This window comes from Bufo bufo, chromosome 8 (genome assembly GCF_905171765.1).
Source record: "Bufo bufo chromosome 8, aBufBuf1.1, whole genome shotgun sequence".
NCBI lineage: Eukaryota > Metazoa > Chordata > Amphibia > Anura > Bufonidae > Bufo > Bufo bufo.
The window spans coordinates 60,616,496-60,641,579 of NC_053396.1; the positions used below are offsets into that span (position 1 = coordinate 60,616,496).

General features: G+C 43.3%; 1 protein-coding gene across 3 annotated transcripts in view; it reads left to right on the forward strand.

Annotated features, from left to right (window-relative positions):
- The window catches only part of LOC120977724, a 660,911-nt gene that overhangs the window by 403,588 nt on the left and 232,239 nt on the right, over positions 1 to 25,084 (forward strand). For 2 of the 3 annotated variants that reach the window (XM_040405798.1, XM_040405797.1), the window contains one exon: positions 9,510 to 9,661. The exons of the other annotated variant lie outside the window; for it this stretch is intronic. In XM_040405798.1, coding sequence (XP_040261732.1) covers positions 9,510 to 9,661 — 152 coding nt within the window. The remainder of the gene's footprint in view (positions 1 to 9,509; positions 9,662 to 25,084) is intronic. 3 annotated transcript variants of the gene reach the window in all.

The window sequence follows — 25,084 nt, forward strand, 5'->3', positions numbered from 1 at the left end:
GTGGATGTTGGGGCGGGAATATGACCACACCCGGTCCCGCGCCAAGATACAGCGAATTGTGCGGGAGCTGGCCTTTGAGATCTGACGCCATACGGGTCTCAAACACCACCGTCTGGCCATCATAAAAAAAATGGTCAGACATGAAGCGAAGACACCCCCGGTTTATAAAAAGAATCCGGGACGAAAAATGCCCAGGTAGATGCGTAAATAACTTTTGTATGTTTTGCCAACACTCTGTAATGTATACAGTGCTAAGCAAAAGTATTCACCCCCCTTGACTTCGTTCTTTTTTTTGTTGCCTCATCTCCTGGAATTAACATGGATTGTTTGAGGATTTGCATCATTTAATTTGTAGAACATGCCAACATCTTAGACCTTCTTTTTAATTAGTTACTTGTAAAGCATACAACAAATAGGACAAAATAACAGAAAAGTTCAATGTGCATAACTATTCACCCCCCTAAAGTCAATACTTTGTAGAGCGACCTTTTGCGTCAATCACAGCTTCATTCGCTTTGGATAAGTCTCTATGAGCAGTTGCCACATCTTACCACTGGGGTTATTGCCCATTCCTCCTTGCAAAACAGATTCAGCTCCTTCCAATTGGATGGTTTGCGCTTGTGAACAGCAATCTTTAAGACCACGGATTTTCTATTGGATTGAGATCTGGGCTTTGACTAGGCCATTCCAACAAATTTACATGTTTCCCCTTAAACCACTCAAGTGTTGCTTTAGCAGTGTGTTTGGGGGCATTGTCCGGCTGGAAGGAGAACCTCCATCCTAGCCTCAAGTCAGGCACAGAGTGGGACTGGTTTTGCTCAAGAATATCCCTGTCCATGTTTCCATCAACTCTGACCAGTTTCCCAGTACCGGCTGCTGAAAAACATCCTCACAGCATGATGCTGCCACCACCATGTTTCATTGTGGGGATGGTGTTCTTTGGGTTATGTGATGTGTTGGCTTTGTGCCAGACAAGTGACGGACTGAACCATTACTGTGTCTGCAGTAGAAGCCTGAGGGCTAGCCTCCTTCCTACGGGCTATTGATCCAGGACTATGGAGACCTCCATTCTGACCTATTTGGGTTAGAGGGAACTATAAACCATGATTTTGTGGTTGAGTTTATAGGCCACATCTTTCCTATTCCCCATTAAAGTTGCATGGTGTGAATCCATAAACGCAATAAGGGTTAACTTTGCTCTGAGACTCCTAATGAATGTGTTAGTTTATTTGTCCCTTTGTTCTATTGTGTTAGTGATGGGATTAAGAAGTAGCCGACTCTGGTGTAGAGAAGTAGATCATCCTATGATACACTCTGGAGATAATCCCATCACATGGGTCTCCTCTCGCCCTATTGTTTCATCAAGACACTGTGGAGGGGATGTCTTTTTGCATGCTGTTCCTTTTTGATTGAGTTATGCGTCATAAAGCTGGCAGCCACTGCAATTATATATAGATCCCTCCATATTGGAATTTCTTTATATCTAATGTTCTTAAGATTTCGGAGTTGTTTATCTAAAATCTGAACATTCTGTGATCACAGAAGTTCCTATTCCCTCCATTCGGAGAAAGCGATCGGCGGAGGACATGGAGGTTGAGGAGGAAGAGGAGGATAAGGCCGGACCCTCCCAGCCTATTGAGCCATCCCCACCAGATGTGGGAAAAGTGAAGGAGGTGGAGGTGGAAAGTGCTGGACCCTCCAGCACTGCCCCATCTCAGGACTCGGAGGAAGAGGAGGTGATCACCAGCCCCCGCCAGGAGGGTAAATATGTGCACATAGCAATATGATTATGTATCCATAACATGTACATAAACATTAAAAGGGCCAACAATGAGGCGACAACATACACTATAGTAATACAAAAAAGGACACTGGACAATAACTTTAATCTACATTAAAACCATTAACTTAATAAATAAATAATATTAAACTCTATAGAACTACCACTAACTAACAAACAAAATAAAATTATACTGTACTGAAATATCACTAACTAATAAACTATATAATGATCATAAACATCACTAACTAACATATTGAGATTTAAATTGTCAATGTGTAAAGTAAAAAAATAGACAAACAGACATATTTTGTACCGCCGTGTACATATCAACCGTCTCTATAAAAATATCCTATGATCTAACCCCTCCGGTGAACACTTAAAAAAAAAAAAAAAAGAAACAATAAAAAAAAATATAATAATTTAGTCACCTAACATCACTAAAAGTGCAACACCAAGCTATCAAAAAAGGCATATGCCCCCCAAAATAGTAACAATCGGTCATTTCATTCTGCCAAAAATGAGACCCTAACATTAGACAATCGCCAAATAAAAACAATAATATGGCTCTCAAACTATGGAGACAGTAATACATGAATTGTTTTTGGTTCAACAATGCTTTTATTGTGTAAAATAGAAATAACTAAAAAATAAGGAAAAATATTAAGTCTTGCCGCATCTGTAACAACCAGCGGTATAAAAATATCATACCAACTAACCCCTCAGGTGGACATCTTTCAAAACAAAAATGTAAAACTCTCAAAAAAGGCATTTTTTTGGACAACTTTTATCATAAAAAGGTGTAATAGCAAGCAATCATAAAGTCAGATGCACCACAAAATAAAGGTTTAAAGGTTTAATAAGAATTGCAAATAATGTTCATATATATTTTTTTCAAACAGGACTGAAGACATTAAAGGCCAAATTGGCCAAAATGCAGAAGGAGCAGTGCAGCGATATGCGGACCATTCAGGAGCGCATGAAGGCCATGGAGGAGAGGCAACACCAGGCCATGAAGGGGGTGCAGGAGATGATCCTGCTATTGGAAAAGTTGCCATACATTTTATTTAATTTTTTTATAATAAGTTATATAAATCGTTTATACAGTTATAATGTGTATTTTGTTTTTTGTAATATTTCTCTGTTTTAGTGTAATAGCTTGGCCTAAATCAGCCAGAACTGACAGCAGCCGGTAAATACATGTCAAATACATATAGGGTCCATTCACACGTCTGTAAAATGGGTCCGCATCCATTCCACAATTTAGCGGAATGTTTACAGACCCATTGATTTTCAATTCCAGTCTGAAAAATTTGGCATTCACAGGATAAAGAAGTAAGTCTCGTCCAGTACAGGGCCCAAAAATTTGTCAACAGGCGTTCACCTGACAGCAAAGAACTTTGTATTCTGTGGCTGGAGGTACATTAGGCATTCAACAGATACGAAAGTAAGTGTTGGCCATTACAGGCCCCAAAAGTTAGCCAACAGGCGTTCACCTAACAGCAAAGAACTTTGTATTCTGTTGCTGGTGGTACATTAGGCATTCACAGGATAAATAAGTGTCGGCCAGTACAGGCCCCAAAAATTTGCCAACAGGCGTTCACCTGACAGCAAAGAACTTTGTATTCTGTGGCTGGAGGTACATTAGGCATTCACAGGATACAGAAGTAAGTGTAGACCATTACAGACCCCAAAAATTAGCCGACAGGCGTTCACCTGACAGCAAAGAACTTTGTATTCTGTGGCTGGTGGTACATTAGGCATTACAGAAGTAAGTGTCGGCCATTACAGGCCCCAAAAATTAGGCATTCAACGGACATAAAAGGCCTTTTATGCCGCTGTATTTACCTAAGACAGGGACCATGAATTGTTATGGGTGGTGGCGGATATTTGTGGGCTGTCATGAGGAATTTGAATCAAACATGGTCTACTGGTCACATGTGTTGAATTCCTCCCAGATCCATGCCTCCATTCATTTTTAGAAATGTGAGGTAGTCAACACTGTCGTGAGCTAGGCGAGTGCGCTTATCGGTCACAATCCCCCCTGCTGCGCTGAACGTCCTTTTGCACAGGACACTGGACGTTGGGGAAAGCCAACAGTTCCATTGCAAATTGTGCAAGCTCTGGCCAGAGGTCAAGCCTGCCCACCCAGTAATCCAGGCGTTCATCACTTCTCAGAGCGTCCACATCGGCCGTTAACCCGATGTAGTCGGACACCTGTCGGTCTAGGCGTTCCCTGATGCTGGATCCGGAGGACAGCTGTCGATGGGTCGGCTGAAAGAATGATCTCATATCAGAAGTGACCAACACATCTTCAAACCGCCCTCTTCTTGCAGGCGCTGTTGAAATGGTACCCGCAACTGTTTCTTTGTGAGTGGAAATTCCCCTGCCAGCGCACGCAAAAGCAGAATGCTGTATTTCTCAAAGCAAGGCCCGGAAGTGCTGCATTCTGACACCTCTTTGTGATGGTGGTAACATTTCCGCCATTTTTTGTTTGTAACGGGGGTCTAAGTACGTTGCCACCCAGTATTGGGCCTTGCCCTTTATGCTTTTTATACGGTGGTCCCTCTTAAAACACTGGAGCATGAAGGCCCTCATTTGCACTAAACTGGAAGCGGTGTAGTGGCCTGGCCCCTGCTTATCATCCAGGATAATGTCGTCCTCGTTCTCCTCCCCCCATCCACGGACAACACCACGGATCCAAGAAAGGTTTAAAGCATGCTCTTCTTGCTCCTCCTCATCCGCCCCGGCACCATCCTCCTCTGACTCCTCTTCCGACTCCTGTTGTTGACTTGTCTCAGATGGAGTAGCCCCCCCCCTGGTAATTTATCCAGCATTGCGACTTCCTCATCTTCCTGCTCCTGCTCCTCGACGGCTTGATGAATGACACGATGCAATGCACGCTCCTGAAAGAAGGCGTAAGGTATGATGTCACTGATGGCACCATGGCTGCGACTGACCAGTTTGGTGATCTCATCAAATGGCCGCAGAAGTCTGCAACGCATGAGCAGCCACTGGCACGGTGAAAAAAACAAAAAAAAATCCCCAGAACCTGTGCTGCCGCAGAGTTTGTACAGGTAGTCGTTAACTGCACGTTTCTGCTAGAGCAGCCTATCAAGCATATACAAGGTTGAGTTCCATCGCGTCGGGCAGTCACAAATAAGACGTCTGACAGGCAGGTTGTGTCGCCACTGAATGTCAGCAAGGCGAGCCATGGCCGTGTAAGATCTTCTGAAATGGCCTGAGATTTTCCTGGCCTGCCGCAAGATGTCCTGGACCACAGGGTATTTGAGAACGAATCGCTGCACGACTAAGTTCAGGACGTGTGCCATGCACAGCACGTGTGTAATTTTGCCCTGTTTCAGCACGCTCAGCAGATTGGCACCGTTGTCACACACCACTTTACCAACTGTCAAATTGAGCGGTGTTAGCCACTGATCTGCCTGTGAACGCAAAGCTGAAAGGAGTGCAGGACCAGTGTGGCTCTTGGCTTCCAGGCACAACAGACGCAGCACAGCATGGCAACGTCTCACCTGGCATGTCGAATAGGTTCTGGGGATCTTGGGCGGTGCAGCGGAAGAAACGGTAGCAGCGGAATAGGAGGAGTCAGCTGAGGAGGAGAGGGAGGATGGAGTAGGAGGAGGAGAAGAAGAGGCAGGCCTGCATGCAATCTGTGGCGGTAAAACCAAATCTACACGGGTGCCACGGGTTACATGCTTGACAGCCGTCAGAAGTTTCACCCAGTGGGCAGTAAAAGTTATATACCTTCCCTGCCCGTGTTTTCTACACCACGTGTCTGTGGTCAGATCTCAACCCAATAGAGCATCTTTGGGATGTGGTGGAACGGGAGCTTCGTGCCCTGGATGTGCATCCCTCAAATCTCCATCAACTGCAAGATGCTATCCTATCAATATCGGCCAACATTTCTAAAGAATGCTATCAGCACCTTGTGGAATCAATGCCACGTAGAATTAAGGCAGTTCTGAAGGCAAAAGGGGGTCCAACACCGTATTAGTATGGTGTTCCTAATAATTCTTTAGGTGAGTGTATATTCTTGTTTTAGAATATTACAAATATTAAAAAAATTGAATATATTAGTTTTTACGAATATTCGTAATATTCTAAAACAAGAATATATAGCAATATAGCGAATATTTGAAAAAAAAAATAATATAAAGCAATTTAGCTAATATAGTGCTATAATCTTCTGTCTAATAGTTGTAATTTTTTTCTCATCTGAAGTTCAGATTGGAAATAAATTACAACTATTAAAAAAAAAGATTATAGCACTATATTAGCTAAATTGCCCTACATTCGTTTTTTTTTTTTTTTTTCGAATATTGGCTGTATTGCTATATATTCTTGTTTTAGAATATTCCGAATATTCGAAAAAACTAATATATTCGATATAGTGCTATGACTCATTGGCCCACAAGCAAGAAGCAGGGAGGAATCATGTTTTTGCTCGGCAATTGAAAAATTTGCAATAAAAATTTGCATTACGAAAAATTTGCAATGCGAAAATTCGCATATTACGCGATCATTACCTTCTCGATTTTTCGAGTAAAAAAAATCGTAGCATATAACGAATATTCGAATTTGCAAATATTCGCCTAATATTCTACAAAATATTTGCGAAATATCGCGAATTCTAATATGACTACTGCCGCTCATTACTATATATCACACCAGTTATAATACTTTTTTCCAGTAACGTTTGTCACTGTGTGTAGCAGAGGGAACGCAGCAAAACAAAACAAAAATTCTGCAGTACCCAAATACACTATTATGAAAGTATATTGGTATATAACACCCCGCTTTAATCTGTCATTTTGGGGGGCCACTGGTCTGTCACACCAGTTATAATACTTTTTTCCAGTAACGTTTGTCACTGTGTGTAGCAGAGGGAACGCAGCAAAACAGAAAAAAAAATTCTGCTGTACCCAAATACACTATTATGAAAGTATATTGTTATATAACACCCTGCTTCAATCTGTCATTTTGGGGGGCCACTGGTCTATCACACCAGTTATAATACTTTTTTCTAATTGCCTTTGTCACTCTTTGTAGTTGTAGTATCGCTGCAGAACCGCTCACCAGTCACAATGCTGCATAATACAAATCCATTATAATATGCTTTTTATATTAGAAAGTATAAGTGTATTATACCCCTATATACTGCACACCAAACAATAGTACACCTATACAGTCCTTAAAATGACTTTTGTGGCCCTATTAGCTAGCGATTTGTGTCACTGACAGTCTGTCCCAGCTCCACACAGCAACCTCTCCCTACACTGACAAAAGACAGAATGTAAAATGACAGCCAGATCAGGTCTATTTATAAGGTAGGGGGTGTGTCCATGTGCTGAAACGTCTCAATTGGCTGTCCTGTACCACCTGATGGATGTGTCATGGGTCAAAGTTCTTCACAATGTAAAAGAATATGGCGGGTGCGAATATCGCCATATGTTCGCATGTTCAGCCAAAGTTCGCCGCGAACCGCAAGGCCATCTCTACTAATGTGTGTTTTTTTTTATTTTTTATTATAAAATCAGGGGAAAGGAGTAATTTTTTTTCTTTTTTTAACTTGAAACTTTTTTTTAATTAAAAACACAATTTTAACTTTTTTTTTTTAAACTTTATTTCTGTCCCACTCTGGGACTTCAACTTTGGGGGTCTGATCCCCTCTGCAATGCATTACAATACATCTGTATTGTAATGCATTGCCTGTTCGCGTACTACAGTGAGTAGCACACGGACAGGTTGCCTTGGAGACCAAGCCTGAGGCTGAATCTCCTCGGCACCCGTAGAAGGCAGGTCCCGATGCCGTGCAAGGCATTGGGCTGCCTTCTGACATATCGAGTCCCCGCCACAGCAGCATGGGGACTCGATGCGCTCCTTCACCCGCCACAAACCCCTTCTATGCCGCAGTCAGCGCGGACCGCGGCATAGAAGCGGTTAATCCGCCGGCATCGGATTTTACAGCGATGCCAGTGGATACAGCAGGGGCCTGGCTATAAGGGACTGCCGGACCCCTGCAGTCATCGGGCGCACACCGCTCCGGTGCCCGCCCGATCAGCCCACTGTGAATGTACGGCAGAATTCATTCTGGCAATGCATCCTCTCCGTACATGCACGGCGTTTTGCATAAAGGGGCTAAAAGGCGCCAAAGTTTTTTATTTGTCAGGCTAATCTGAACTAGGGGTAAGGGGCACATTTACATCACCACATACATATTCTTGACTGCCCCTGAGGGTGTGACTCTCTCTTATATCCCCGTCCCTCATGTAAGTTCAGGCCCAGTATTCCTGCCTCACACTGACTATAACAGCTATCTGCCCTAATAGGTGGTCACATTGTATGCTCAATGTGTTTTGCTAAAAGCTCATCAGGAGCATTAGATCTCATGCAGGACAGACAAACAAACATAAAGCCGTCTGCCACGTGTATCCAGGCGGCAGCATCGGCGCTAGGGTGGCCGTAGGTAGGCAATCAGCTGTTTAAATGGGGAGGGCCCAGGTGATATCATCTCATAAAAAGCACACAAATGAAATATGTTCATTAAGGCCCGCAGGCCGTACCGTTTTCAGTGTGGAGGTTGTGTGGTATGTACAACTATTGAACGGGGCGGTTATAGATGTGACAATACCCATATGGTGAGACAATCTCGCCAGGTTGGGGGTAAATGTCTGCAAAGTGTGAGATGGTAAGCACCACTCCCTTAGTTTTAGGTATAGTGTATTCACTATATAGATTGATAATATATTTCAGGTAGTTTAGTATAGACAGACATAGGTGGAGGAAATTTGTGAAGGTTCCTAGGTCCCAGTAAGGTAATCTAGGAGGTTTTCATAGACGACGGATAATATATATAGGAAATATACGGATTAACAAATAATAAATTAGTAGCATGAGATTATTAAAAAGATAAAATCAAATTAAAATCTGCACTCACTTCGCTGGGGGGTAGTCAGCAGGATAAGCTCAAGACACCTCTGACTTTCAACCCCCCTGACCAGGAACGCATGTAAAGATGTTGAAGACTGATGGCAGCACACTTCTGGAGGCTTCTGATCAATCTCTTTATTTCAACAAATATGTGGCTCAACACATTTCGGGGACAGTATTCCCCTTCCTCAGGAGCAGGTGCAGGTACATAAACATAAACTTCTTCAACGTTTCATAGTACTTCAAGGGCTCATGCACACGACCATATGTATTTTGTGGTCCACAAAAACGGATCTACAAAAAATACGGATGACGTCCATGTGCATTCCGCATTTTACAGAACAGAACAGCTGGCTCCTGATAGAACAGTCCTATCCTTGTCCATAATGCGGACAATAATAGCACATATTCTATTTTTTTGCAAAACAGACATACAGACATACGGAAACGGAATGCACACGGAGTAACTTCCACTTTTTTTTTAGGACCCATTGAAATGAATGGTTCTGCATACAATTCACAAACAAAGCCGAACAGACACGGAAAGATAATATGTTTGTGTGCATGAGCCCTAAGGAGAAGATTGGTTCTGCAAAAAAAATTTGGACTGTTTGGAATTTTTGACAATAATGAAATATGATAAACAAAATAATTTCATAAATGTACACTATAAAATAGAGAGCATAAAATATGGGCATTTTTGCCTTTGTGTAATAAAATAATACTAAATGGGAAAAAAAAAAAAGGAAATATTTAACACATTTATTTTTTATTACAGAATAGATATGGAAAAAACAAACAGTGAGATGTCCATTTTCATTACAAATTTATCACAACTGCCGCCTACAAAATATTTACTCAGTGAATTGATGTGGGACTTCATTCAAGGTCTATGGCCAAACCCTGTCGGTTTTGTTTTACCTAAAATGGGTAAGTTGTTTCTTACTTGGTCCCTAATTGAGATGAACAAGCCACTCGAGATTCGGTTCGTTTCAGGTTCGCCTAATTTTTCAAACAGATTGGTTCAGACTCAAATTGATTTTAGACTGAGCCAAAGTTGCTCCAATTGCCCTGAAAATTGGTATATAGCACCGTTGTGTCTCCTAGGACAAGTCATTCCTTTTCGTTTATTTTTTCCCTCCCCCCAACGCAAGCTCTCTAACACAATGATAGCAATAGTAAATCATGTATGAGTGACACTGACATAACTAGCTATGGCTAAATGCATGTTTAACAGGGTTAAGGCTACTTTCACACTAGCGTCGGGCCTCCTTTTGTGAGCTCCGTTTGAAGGGTCTCACAAGCGGCCCCGAACGCATCCGTCCAGCTACCAATGCATTCTGAGTGGATGCGGATCCGCTCAGAATGCATCAGTCTGGCAGCGTTCAGCCTCCGCTCCGCTCAGCAGGCGGACACCCGAACGCTGCTTGCAGCGCGGAGGCAAATGTAAGTCAATGGGGGCGGATCCGTTTGAAGTTGACACAATATGGCTCAATTTTCAAACGGATCCGTCCCCCATTGACTTTCCATGTAAAGTCTGGACAGATCCGTCTGAACTACTTTCAGACTTAGAATTTTTTCTAAACTATAATGCAGACGGATCCGTTCTGAACAGATCCAAACGTCTGCATTATAGGAGAGGATCCGTCTGTGCAGACACCAGACGGATCCTCTCTGAATGCTAGTGTGAAAGTAGCCTAAGATACAGTGTTATTAAAAACACAACACACTGTCACAGGCGTTATGCTTTTTCATATTCGAAAACTTCCAAAAAATTGTCCCTTATCAGAAGCAGATGGTGTTTAAACAACATGGTGTTATCGGGAAATAATGTGGTTTGTTGGGGAACCAAGCATCCAAAAATTATGCCTTGACAGGGTCAGAATGCCTGCCTATACAACCCTCACAAGTGGTAATTGTCAGAAGAAAAAGTAGCTTGTTCAAAGAGAGCCTAGAAAAATTCTCCTTTAATTGGGAGTAGCAGCAGTGTGGATATAGAAAGGATAGGGTAGTAAGAGGCATTTGGCTGCAATAGTAGTGGAAGCAAAAGCAGCATAGCATGGAACATACAAGTCAGTAGGTTGGCTGTCTACGGGTAGTAGTAGTAATGGTAGTGGTAGTAGTGGCAGATGCATAGCAATATTAGTGGTGACAATAGGGGATTAACCGCAAGGAGCAGCAGCAGCTGAGGCGGCAGTGGCAGCAGCAGCTATATGGTACATGTTGGCAGGCAGGCTGCAGCATGATGGAGGCAGCAGCTGCCTTATGGAAGATGATGGTAGTAGGCAGCAGCAGTGGCATGAAGGCAGCAGTGACATGATGAAAGCAGCATCTGTACAGAACATGATGCCTGGAAGGCCACAGCAATAGCATGGGGGCAGCAGTGGCATGATGGAGGCAGGATGGCATGCAGGCAGACAGCAAAAGTAGCAAGATGGGGAAAGTCAGCAAGGCCAGATCCAAGCCAGTGTACTTATCTAAGAAGAGTTGCACAAGTAGATTGATCACATGCTCCATGCAGGGAGCATGTGCTATTTTCCTATTTTCCGGGGTGCTGCCTCGCCACTGTTGCAAAAAACATTGACCCATGTACTGTCCCTGTCTGTAACAGCTGCTCCAGGTGTCCACCGTGGCGTGAACCTTGCTGCACAGCAAGAATCGCAGGGAATGGCCCATGTTGTCCACAACGTGAGAGTACAAGACAGAAATGGGTTTATGGGAGAAATAATGGCAGCTGGGTATCTTCCAATGAGGCTGAGTGCATGCTATCACCTGCCTAAAGGCAGTAGACTCAACTAAATAGTATGGTAGCAACTACACCGCCAGCAACTTGGCCAGGTGGAAATTAAGCTTGCACACCAGTGGATTGCTGGGCGTGTAAAGTTGTTGCAATCCATTATCAATAGTTGACAATGTAGCAGAGGAGAAGTCTGATTGGAAGAAGTGGAAAGGGGTGACAATGATGTGAAACCATACTACCGGTGGATACAGCCTGGCTGCTGCAAGTGGGACCAGGAGAAAAAGGGCCCTCCTGTTGAGAAAGCTGGCTGCTACCTTTGCCTGCCCACAGGATGGGGTGATGCCACTTCATGTGGTTCAATAGAGCTGTGGTGCCTACATTTGTGTTTGGCTACCCATGTCTTATTTAGTTTTTGCACAGCTTGTACATGGCAATGCTTCTGTATTCCGGCAACGTGGTGAAAAACTGCCAGATGGCAGAGCTACAGGCTGCCAAGCTCAGCTTAGTCTTATTGCTGCCGCCACCACCCTCCTTCTTCTAACCCTCCTTGCTGCTTCTATCAGACTGTGAGATATCATAGTAGGTTCTTTTGGCCCTCCACTGTTTGCATTTGCCCTGACTGCCAAGATCAGAAATAACACCAGTCATAGACTTTTAACCCCTCAGATGATGAGGTCAATTGCTCCCCTGTGCTGAGATCGAGGGAGCCGTTCAGTTCCTAAGGAGCCTCAGGACCTCTGAAGGATCCAAGGTCTACCACAACAATGTTCCTATGGAGCCAGCCCTGCTTGTTGCCCCTTCATTAGATTAAAAATTTCTTTTTCACAGCCCAAAAATTTAATAAAAGGGATCAAAAAGTCATACACAACCCAAAATGGTATTAATAAAAACTTCAGATCACCCCACAAAAATAGGCCCCCCCCCCCCACAACTCCGAAGTCATCCATATTAAAAAGCTATGGGGTCATAACATGGTGATGCAAACAAAAGAGTAGTAGTAGTAGTAGTAGTAGTAGTAGTAGTAGTAGTAGTAGTAGTAGTAGTAGTAGCAGTAGTAGTAGTAGTAGTAGTGGTAGTAGTAGGTAGTATCTAGTTCTAGTAGTATCTAGTTCTAGTAGTATCTAGTTCTAGTAGTATGTAGTAGTAGTAGTAGTAGTAGTAGTAGTAGTAGTAGTAGTATCTAGTAGTAGTAGTAGTATCCAGTATCTAGTTCTAGTAGTAGTATCCAGTATCTAGTTCTAGTAGTAGTAGTAGTATCCAGTATCTAGTTCTAGTAGTAGTATCCAGTATCTAGTTCTAGTAGTAGTATCCAGTATCTAGTTCTAGTAGTAGTAGTAGTATCCAGTATCTAGTTCTAGTAGTAGTAGTAGTATCCAGTATCTAGTTCTAGTAGTAGTAGTATCCAGTATCTAGTTCTAGTAGTAGTAGTATTCAGTATCTAGTTCTAGTGGTAGTAGTATCCAGTATCTAGTTCTAGTAGTAGTAGTATCCAGTATCTAGTTCTAGTAGTAGTAGTATCCAGTATCTAGTTCTAGTAGTAGTAGTAGTAGTAGTATCCAGTATCTAGTTCTAGTAGTAGTAGTAGTAGTAGTATCCAGTATCTAGTTCTAGTAGTAGTAGTATCCAGTATCTAGTTCTAGTAGTAGTAGTATCCAGTATCTAGTTCTAGTAGTAGTAGTAGTAGTATCCAGTATCTAGTTCTAGTAGTAGTAGTAGTAGTAGTATCCAGTATCTAGTTCTAGTAGTAGTAGTAGTAGTAGTATCCAGTATCTAGTTCTAGTAGTAGTAGTAGTAGTATCCAGTATCTAGTTCTAGTAGTAGTAGTAGTATCCAGTATCCAGTTCTAGTAGTAGTAGTAGTATCCAGTATCTAGTTCTAGTAGTAGTAGTATCCAGTATCTAGTTCTAGTAGTAGTAGTAGTAGTAGTATCCAGTATCTAGTTCTAGTAGTAGTAGTAGTAGTATCCAGTATCTAGTTCTAGTAGTAGTAGTATCCAGTATCTAGTTCTAGTAGTAGTAGTATCCAGTATCTAGTTCTAGTAGTAGTAGTAGTAGTAGTAGTAGTATCCAGTATCTAGTTCTAGTAGTAGTAGTAGTAGTATCCAGTATCTAGTTCTAGTAGTAGTAGTATCCAGTATCTAGTTCTAGTAGTAGTAGTATCCAGTATCTAGTTCTAGTAGTAGTAGTAGTAGTAGTATCCAGTATCTAGTTCTAGTAGTAGTAGTAGTAGTAGTAGTATTATCCAGTATCTAGTTCTAGTAGTAGTAGTAGTAGTAGTATCCAGTATCTAGTTCAGGTAGTAGTAGTATCCAGTATCTAGTTCTAGTAGTAGTAGTAGTAGTAGTAGTATCCAGTATCTAGTTCTAGTAGTAGTAGTATCCAGTATCTAGTTCTAGTAGTAGTAGTAGTATCCAGTATCTAGTTCTAGTAGTAGTAGTAGTAGTATCCAGTATCTAGTTCTAGTAGTAGTAGTAGTAGTATCCAGTATCTAGTTCTAGTAGTAGTAGTATCCAGATTTAGTATCCAGAATTAGTCAAACATGGCTGCTTTCTTCCCAAAACATCCTAACCATTTTCCACAGGTTGTGTGCAGTTCTGCCCCATCGACTTCAATAAAACTGAGCAGGGTGGTGCTGTTTTTGGAAAAAAGCAGCCATGTTTTTTCTAATCACATGGCTATAAGATGTATCCCTGATTTAGACAACAGAAAATGTAAACAAATAACGGGGGTCATTTATCAAACTGGTGTAAAGTAGAACTGGCTTGGTTGCCCATAGCCACCAGATTCTGGCTTTCATTTTTCCAAAGGAGCTGTCAAAAATGAAAGGTAGAATCTGATTAGTTGCTATGGGCAACTAAGACTACTTTCACAACTGCGTTAGGTGCGGATCCATCTGGTATTTTTTATTTTTTTTGTTCATGATAATGACTTACACTGAAAATCAATAGGAGGCGTAACAGTTTTCAATTGCACCATATTGTGTCATTGAAAAGGGATCCGTCCCCATTGACTTACATGGCTCCACATCCTCAGGTGGACATCAAAACGCTGCAAGCAGCGTTTTGGTGTCCGCCTCCAGAACAGAATGGAGGCTGAACGGAGGCAAATTGATGCATTCTGAACGGATCCTTATCCATTCAGAATGCATTGGGGCTAAACTGATCTGTTTTGGGCCGCTTGTGAGAGCCTTGAAACGGATCTCACAGGCGGACCCAGAAACGCCAGTGTGAAAGTAGCCTAAACCAGTTCTACTTTACACCATTTTTCTTACCTGGTGGTTTAATGAAGAGTAGAGGTTCACAGTTCACTTTGGGGTCAAGCGTATTAAAATAGTTTTGGTCTGTTAACCTCAGTGTGTCTTCTGCCATTGTAACAAACAGCAATGGTGTATGTGGTCTCCTCATTAAATGTACCTATCCAAGTAAATGTGTCTCCTGTCATTTCCATGCAGTTTTCCACCATGCTTATTCTGCTAGATTATTTTCTTTAGGTATTATTTTTTACTCTCATAGTAACATAGTTTATAAGGTCGAAAAAAAGACATCTGTCCATCTAGTTCGGCCTGTTATCCTGCAAGATGATCTAGAGGAAGGCAAAAAAACCTAGGTAGAAGCCAATTTTCTATACTTAAGGGCTCATGCACACAAACTTATTTTCTTTCTGCTTTCGTTTTTATTAGAGGTGGGACGAATCCAATTTTTTTCGAATCCGAATCCGAAAAGGTTCTCGAATATATTGAATCTTTCGAATCTCGAATCCGACGAATCCTGTACATAATTGTGTGAACGGACGGTGTAAGAAACAAAGTCAGACCGCGTCAGTTTGTCTGAACCTCCACCTCCCAGTCACGGTCGCACCCTATATGACCGCGATGACCCCTGCTCCTATCACTACAGAACATACAGGGTAATACAGCCACATACCTCTTACATCCAGTGACGTCTCTTGTAGATGTTCTCTTTCCTCATCTTCTCCTTTCAGACCTTCAGACCAGACCACCAGTTTTCAGCCATTTTTTGTCTCTGCAGCTTGACAAAAAAAAAAAATCTTAGTTTACTACTTTTCCATCATCCTCCCATTTTCTGGACAAATCATCCTAACACCCCCAATACTGTTCCGCTGTGCTCCCCAATACTATATTGCAGAAACAGATAATACCCCTGATAATACTAGTACCACACAGAGCCCCCCATATAAAATACCCCTTCTTTGTGGCCTCAGTAGATGCCCCCAAATAATGGGCCAATAAGAAGTGGCCCCACAGTGCCACCCAATAATGTGCCAGTAAGTGTCCCCATAGATGCCCCCCTAATCATGTGCCAGTATCAAGTGCGGAGTGCCTCTCTCCTCCCCCCATGTGCCGGTATCATAGTGCCATCTCCCCCCCAATGTGCCCGTATCATAGTGCCACCTCCCCCCATAATGTGCCCGTATCATAGTGCCTCCCCCCAATGTGCCAGTAGTATCATAGTGCCTCACCTCTCCCCCTGGCATTCACAGATCCCCCACCCCATACCAGTGCCATCCACAGACCCCCCCACCCCATAACAGTGCCATCCACAGACCCCCCCACCCCATAACAGTGCCATCCACAGACCCCCCATCCTATAACAGTGCCATCCACAGACCCCCCCACCCCATAACAGTGCCATCCACAGACCCCCCCATCCTATAACAGTGCCATCCACAGACCCCCCCCCCATCCTATAACAGTGCCATCCACAGACCCCCCCATCATATAACAGTGCCATCCACAGACCCCCCCATCCTATAACAGTGCCATCCACAGACCCCCCCCATCCTATAACAGTGCCATCCACAGACCCCCCCACCCTATAACAGTGCCATCCACAGACCCCCCCACCCCATAACAGTGCCATCCACAGACCCCCCCACCCCATAACAGTGCCATCCACAGACCCCCCCCCACCCTATAACAGTGCCATCCACAGACCCCCCCACCCTATAACAGTGCCATCCACAGACCCACCCCCCACCCCTTAACAGTGTCATCCACAGACCCCCCCATTGCCGCTCCAGTAGTTATAAAATGTGTAATTGTGATTAATAATCATGCTGCCCCCTCTGTCTGTAGTATTACATTCAATAAATCTTACTTACAGGGCTACTGCTATCGTAACAGGCCGGCCGGGCAGACGAGCGGCAGCGTCACTGACTGACGTCACCTGCTTGCGCCGCCTGCTTTATAAATGTAGCAGGCGGCGCAAGCAGGTGACGTCAGTCAGTGACGCTGCCGCTCGTCTGCCCGGCCGGCCTGGATTACGATAGCAGTAGCCCTGTAAGTAAGATTTATTGAATGTAATACTACAGACAGAGGGGGCAGCATGATTATTAATCACAATTACACATTTTATAACTACTGGAGCGGAGGGGCCGGAGCACAGTGAACGCACCGGCCCCCAGCTCCGCCTCCCAGTCCCTCCCACCGGATTCGTCGGATTCGTTTCAGGCAAATTACGTCGGGATTCGAGTCCACGAATCCCACAAATCCAGCAAGATTCGAGGGATTCGTGGATTCGACGAATCCCCCGTCCCATCTCTAGCTTTTATTGTGGACCGTATGCGGAACAATTTACTTCAATGGGGCTGTAGAAAATACAGAAGTTACTCCGTGTGCATTCCGTTTCCTTTTGTCCGCATGGCCATTCAGCAAAAAAGTTGTGTATGTCCTATTACTGTCCGCAAATCACGGTCCGAGGCCCCATTCAAGTCAACGGGTCCGCAAAAAATACAGAACACACACAGAACACATCCATATGTCATCTGTATTTCATCCGTATTTTGAGAATCCATACTGTAGAAATGCTATGCCCAGCCCATATTGCTTGTGTTTGGTGATTAATAAGTTAGTTTCTATATACGATCCGCAAAAAACGGATGAATTACAGAAACCATACGGATATGTTTTGTGCAATAACGGAACAGAAGAGGACTTAAATCAGAGAAAAAAAAACTCAGATACGGAACAACGAATCAGTGAAAAATGGACCGCAAAACAACAACGGTTGTGTGCATGAGCCCTAAGGGGAAAAAATTCCTTCCCGACTCCAATCAGGCAATCAGAATAACTCCCCGGATCAACGACCCATCTCTAGTAGCTATAGCCTGTAATATTATTATATTCCAGAAATACATCCAGGCCCCTCTTGAACTCTTTTAGTGACTTTACCATCACCACCTCCTCAGGAAGAGAGTTCCATAGTCTGACTGCTCTGTACAAACCTTCTTTCCTCCAGACGCAGAGGATGTCCCTTTGTCACAGTCACAGTCCTGGAGATAAACAGATTGGAGAGATCTCTATACTGACCCCTGATATATTTATACATAGTTATTAGATCTTGCACTGCCATGGCTGCTGGAAGGTGTGTGGGTGTGTGTGTGTGTGTGTGTGTGTGGAGGGGGGGAGGGGTGGCAGGAGCAGTACCAGCTCTGAACCAGATCCTGAACCAGCAGATGGTGACATCCTTAGACTACACCCTGCCACCCTACATCCAAGATCCCCTGATTTGCGGCTGGACAAGCTTTCCTCCCCGGACAGTAGTGTGGCATCAGAGCGGGTGTTTATTGCAGCGGGGGCATAGTTACCCCAAGGAGAACTTGCCTTTCCACCCAAAATGTGGAGAGACTAACCTTTGTGAAGATAAATCACGCATAGATCAGCCAGGATTTCCACACGCCAGTGCCTGATGCATCAGACTAGATCATTCTGGGTTAAACACCCAAACTTTGTCAAAAGAGACTAATTTCTTCTGGCCACCTGCTTCAGCCACTATTCAAATGCTGCATCCGCCTGATGCCACACACCTGCTGCCATGTGCTCCTACTGCCACCCTGCATCTTGTGCTGTTATTGCCATTGCTTTTACCCCCCACCTCCTCACTCTGAGACTGGGCCACTATGTGGACTCCTCATGCTGTTGCCATCCTCACTACTGTCACTGGGCACTGTGTTGACACCTCATGCTGTTCCCACCCTCACCACTCTGTGACTGGGCTACTGTGTTGACTCGTCATGCTGTTGCCATCTTACTGCTCTGTCACTGGGCCACTGTGTTGACTCCTCTTGCTGTTGCCACCCTCACCACTATGTGTGTGGGCCACCCTGTTGACTCCTCATGCTGTTGTCACATTCATCGCTCAGTGACTGGGACACTCTGACTCCTCATGCTGTTTCCACCTCACCACTCTGTCACTGGGCCACTGTGTTGACTATGCTGTTGCCACCTTCACCACTCTGTCACTGGGCTACTCTGTTGACTCCTCATGCTGTTGCTACCTCACCAATCTGTCACCGGGCCACTGTGTTGACTCCTCATACGGTTGCCACCTCACCACTCTATTTTACCCTATTCTGAGCTGTCAGAAGGACAGAAAAATTAGAAACATAATGGATCCTGTCTCTGGAGCAGCCTTGAAGTCTGCATAATATGGTCCCTATTTTGCATCAGGATTTGCTCATGATTTGGAATACAAAAGCAGGAGTGGGTACAAAACACAGAAGACATGCAAACTTTCCAATCACGTGTCATCCCTGTTTTGGATCCACTCCTGTTTATTTTTATTTATTTTTTACCTTAGCAATACTGGATTATTGACCAAATGCTTACCATGTCAAGGCTCAAAAGACAGGATCTGTTTTTTGGGGGTTATTCTTATGATGGATCAGAGGAAGGGAAAAATAAACAGTGATGTCAAGACAAACTTACCGCCGACACCCTCTCCACTCTTTAAGGGGGGACACTACTTGTATCAGCGTGTAACAGAACAGGTTCTGTAGAAATCTATGTGGAGTCAGCGGTGTAAAATAAGTGCGCTCTTTTACTTTACAGTGGAATCTTGGGCCACTGCACGATTCTTTATACCTGGCACTAACATTGACCTGTAAGGCTTAGTTCACACTTCAGTTATTTGGTCAGTTTTGGCCCCATAACTGACCAAATAAATGAAGTGTGAACTGATTCTAAGAGTGACGCCTGTCATCTCCGTGTCATACTGAGACACAGTACTGTTTCACTACCACAGAAGACTCCCTATGCATGTTTCTGAAATGTACAGTGTTCTACACCAATATACAGGCTATCTGTAGCCATTAAATAGCTGTTTAATGCAATTTGTCACAAATAAATTTGGATCGAATCTTTTTGGGAAATTCGGCGAACCATCCGAAAAGAAAATTTTTGAAAAATTCACTCCTCTAATTGGAAGTACCAAAAGAAAACTAAATTATTTTTGGGAGCATATAAATGACATAACAATGACATAAAAGAAAAACAAAAATCACAATATTTTTGGTGCCTCAAAACATTTCTTGGAGAAACACGATCTCAACCTAAATCCGATAAAAGTCACATGTATAGAAAAAAAATTAGGCCAAATGAAAGAGGTGGTGATTTCCAGAAACTCTTGTTAGAAACAGAAACATTTGGGATCTTTACACTTAATACCATTTTCACCCTAGGCATAAATTTTTGATCAGATCTTTTTCTACATTGTTAGAGACACACTTTCAATTATTGAGGTAGTCATATCTAGTAATATTTATAGTACAGAAAATGAACGGCACTCCTTTAGATGATAAAAAATAACTCCTTTATTCACCCGTGCGGTGCAACGTTTCGGCTCAGCACTAGAGCCTTTTTCAAGCAAAGAACATATACATGTGGTGAGTATATACAGGGAGTGCAGAATTATTAGGCAAGTTGTATTTTTGAGGATTAATTTTATTATTGAACAACAACCATGTTCTCAATGAACCCAAAAAACTCATTAATATCAAAGCTGAATATTTTTGGAAGTAGTTTTTAGTTTGTTTTTAGTTTTAGCTATTTTAGGGGGATATCTGTGTGTGCAGGTGACTATTACTGTGCATAATTATTAGGCAACTTAACAAAAAACAAATATATACCCATTTCAATTATTTATTTTTACCAGTGAAACCAATATAGCATCTCAACATTCACAAATATACATTTCTGACATTCAAAAACAAAACAAAAACAAATCAGTGACCAATATAGCCACCTTTCTTTGCAAGGACACTCAAAAGCCTGCCATCCATGGATTCTGTCAGTGTTTTGATCTGTTCACCATCAACATTGCGTGCAGCAGCAACCACAGCCTCCCAGACACTGTTCAGAGAGGTGTACTGTTTTCCCTCCTTGTAAATCTCACATTTGATGATGGACCACAGGTTCTCAATGGGGTTCAGATCAGGTGAACAAGGAGGCCATGTCATTAGATTTTCTTCTTTTATACCCTTTCTTGCCAGCCACGCTGTGGAGTACTTGGACGCGTGTGATGGAGCATTGTCCTGCATGAAAATCATGTTTTTCTTGAAGGATGCAGACTTCTTCCTGTACCACTGCTTGAAGAAGGTGTCTTCCAGAAACTGGCAGTAGGACTGGGAGTTGAGCTTGACTCCATCCTCAACCCGAAAAGGCCCCACAAGCTCATCTTTGATGATACCAGCCCAAACCAGTACTCCACCTCCACCTTGCTGGCGTCTGAGTCGGACTGGAGCTCTCTGCCCTTTACCAATCCAGCCACGGGCCCATCCATCTGGCCCATCAAGACTCACTCTCATTTCATCAGTCCATAAAACCTTAGAAAAATCAGTCTTGAGATATTTCTTGGCCCAGTCTTGACGTTTCAGCTTGTGTGTCTTGTTCAGTGGTGGTCGTCTTTCAGCCTTTCTTACCTTGGCCATGTCTCTGAGTATTGCACACCTTGTGCTTTTGGGCACTCCAGTGATGTTGCAGCTCTGAAATATGGCCAAACTGGTGGCAAGTGGCATCTTGGCAGCTGCACGCTTGACTTTTCTCAGTTCATGGGCAGTTATTTTGCGCCTTGGTTTTTCCACACGCTTCTTGCGACCCTGTTGACTATTTTGAATGAAACGCTTGATTGTTCGATGATCACGCTTCAGAAGCTTTGCAATTTTAAGAGTGCTGCATCCCTCTGCAAGATATCTCACTATTTTTGACTTTTCTGAGCCTGTCAAGTCCTTCTTTTGACCCATTTTGCCAAAGGAAAGGAAGTTGCCTAATAATTATGCACACCTAATATAGGGTGTTGATGTCATTAGACCACACCCCTTCTCATTACAGAGATGCACATCATCTAATATGCTTAATTGGTAGTAGGCTTTCGAGCCTATACAGCTTGGAGTAAGACAACATGCATAAAGAGGATGATGTGGTCAAAATACTCATTTGCCTAATAATTCTGCACTCCCTGTATAGGTAAAATGACACACATCAGGGTCATGTGATCCAATCAAATCAGTGGGTGTTGATATAATTAGCATACAAGACAAAACAGAAAAATTGTGCAAAGAAATACAATACATATTGCAAGGTAAAAACACGGTCATATACAATAATCGTGATATATATTTCGCCATAATATTCTTATAATAAACCTGTGAACTCATGATGATCGACATCTATCAATACTGACCATGTTACATGTTGAAACAAAAACAAGTGTAAGGGGAGGAGTCAAATGGCAAGTAATGCTAACATACCCATCGGGTGCGGCACACTATCAATCCACCATCACGGCGTTGTGTGTCTTCTATTGCGCCTGCTCAGAGGAGTGCCAATCAGGTAATACACAGGCGGCTGAGTGCGTCATGTGTCAGAAACAACTACCGCCGCATGCGCATTCCCATTCCGCCTTTCCGTTCTCATACCTGGTGTGTACGATGTTCAGCGCATGCCCAGTAAACTCCAGGCATACACGCGCCATCTTGGTTGTTGGCAAGCTGCCCAAACTCCACATATCATTGCAACTGATGACTTCATTAAGTATATGGAGAATTTCTCTGTTCAGCTGAAACAATTCCAGGAGGAATCCGAGGAAAATAAACTAGTGAAATGGCACAGGGATACTGAGGACTACAAGAAAGGCAACGTCTATATTTGGCAAACTGAGAGATATAGTAACATTCAACAGAGGGACACCAGAAAAAGGAGGAAGAATGCACAGATACCTTTATCCGAAGATAAGGTTTTTTTAGACAACGGTGTACGGACACTAGAAAAACACGACGTCGTACCAGGAGAGGTGGTCGCAGACACCCCAGGAGTGGGCAAGTTACGCAGCAATCGGAATTGTCCAGCAGCGAGCAGGGGACATTTGGCAAAGAAAAAGTGACTGTGGTGAATTTGTCCTCCAAAGAATTAACTCCTTCACAAGTGAGTGTTTTGTCCAAAGGGATTTTGTTTTGCCCTAGTTCACATATGAACTGGTTTGAACTTGAGTCTAATTTGCATTCGTTCTTCCGCCGCATCAAACTCAAAGTATGGTTTTGTGATAAAGAAAGGATTGTGAGACCACAGACTAGTGAGTTTACGCTGGGGTCTCTCAATCTATTTAAAAAAAGTGACTTTTCACCGGTTATCCATGAATATATGCTTATATTTGTGCTGTCAAGCGTGGTGTGTCTGAACTCAGGTCCTCTCATCAGGGGAACCTTGACTTCAGACACCCCAACTTGACCAGGGCAGAGGTTGAGGCACTTGAGTCACTTTGGTCCGACCCCACCCTTACCTTGAAACCGGCCGATAAGGGGGGTGCGGTAGAAAGAAGGGATGGACAATAAGGTCGAGTAGTTGCAGGCATATCCGTCGGGAATTTAGCACGTTTAATGTAATGCTTTATAAAGTGTATACTACCTTTTCTGTGGAGTGCCATAGGGTATTTTAATTAGCCCTGGTGGTTCGATCTGTATATTTTTTAACTACCCTGTGTGTATATATATATCTGTTCACCGGCCTGAGGAGATCCCTCTCGAGTGTATAGATGTCCGCATAATTTTTTGTGAGCCCCCCATCGATAGCCACGTGAATTGTGGTGGTCCTTGGGGTGCTACAGTAAATGGCAGGGATACAGCCCTGTGAAGGGGACTGTCCCTGCTGCCTTGCGGCATCATACTCGATCATGGAGCTGGTTTTCTGATGGTATTAGCAATGATATGTGGAGTTTGGGCAGCTTGCCAACAACCAAGATGGCGCTTGTATGCCTGGAGTTTACTGGGCATGCGCTGAACATCGTACACACCAGGTATGAGAACGGAACGGCGGAATGGGAATGCGCATGCACCGGTAGTTGTTTCTGACGCATGACGCACTCAGCCGCCTGTGTATTACCTGATTGGCACTCTGAGCAGGCGCAATAGAAGACACAACGCCGTGATGGTGGATTGATAGTGTGCCGCACCCGATGGGTATGTTAGCATTACCTGCCATTTGACTCCTCCCCTTACACTTGTTTTTGTTTCAACATGTAACATGATCAGTATTGATAGATGATGTCGATCATCATGAGTTCACAGGTTTATTATAAGAATATTATGGCGAAATATATATCACGATTATTGTATATGACCGTGTTTTTACCTTGCAATATGTATTGTATTTCTTTGCACAATTTTTCTGTTTTGTCTTGTATGCTAATTATATCAACACCCACTGATTTGATTGGATCACATGACCCTGATGTGTGTCATTTTACCTATATATACTCACCACATGTATCTGTTCTTTGCTTGAAAAAGGCTCTAGTGCTGAGCCGAAACGTGGCACCGCATGGGTGAATAAAGGAGTTATTTTTTATCATCTAAAGGAGTGCCGTTCATTTTCTGGACTATTATTGGGGTAAGAAGTCTCTTTCCTTGAGAACGTGCACCCACATTTTGCTCATTCAGCTGGTGCCGCCATTTTTCTCCATTATAGTAATATTCATATTTACATTTATGCTTATATATATTTTTATGCACATTGCCATCTTGTTTTTTTGTATATATGCATATATATACACAATGTATATCTTGTCAATTGTGTTACTTTATTGTATAAATGGTTTAGTGTCTTTTTACAGATTTATGTTTTAAGGCTGCATATAGAGGTGGATGGTTTAGAGCCGGCACACAGTAGGTTAATTATAGCTGTGACTTGAATCTACCACATGTGCAGCCCTCATAGTCCGGCCCTTTCCTCCACCTATATAACATAGCCTTTTTTTCAGTACACTTTATTCTATGACTAAGACCTGAATTAGTCAAAATGCATCAGAAAATCATTGGAATATGTGGTGTATTCATTTTTTAGGCCTCTTTCACACTTGCATTGTCCGGATCCGGCGTGTACTCCACTTGCCGGAATTACACGCCGGATCCGGAAAAACGCAAGTGAACTGAAAGCATTTGAAGACGGATCCGTCTTCAAAATGCGTTCAGTGTTACTATGGCACCCAGGACGCTATTAAAGTCCTGGCTGCCATAGTAGTAGTGGGGAGCAGGGGAGCAGTATACTTACAGTCCGTGCGGCTCCCGGGGCGCTCCAGAATGACGTCAGAGCGCCCCATGCGCATGGATGACGTGCCATGCGATCACGTCATCCATGGGCGTGGGGCGCCCTGACGTCACTCTGAAGCGCCCGGGGAGCCGCACGGACGGTAAGTATACTGCTCCCCCGCTCCCCACTACACTTTACCATGGCTGCCAGGACTTTAGCGTCCCGGCAGCCATGGTAACCGTTCAGAAAAAGCTAAAAGTCGGATCCGGCAATGCGCCGAAACGACGTTTAGCTTA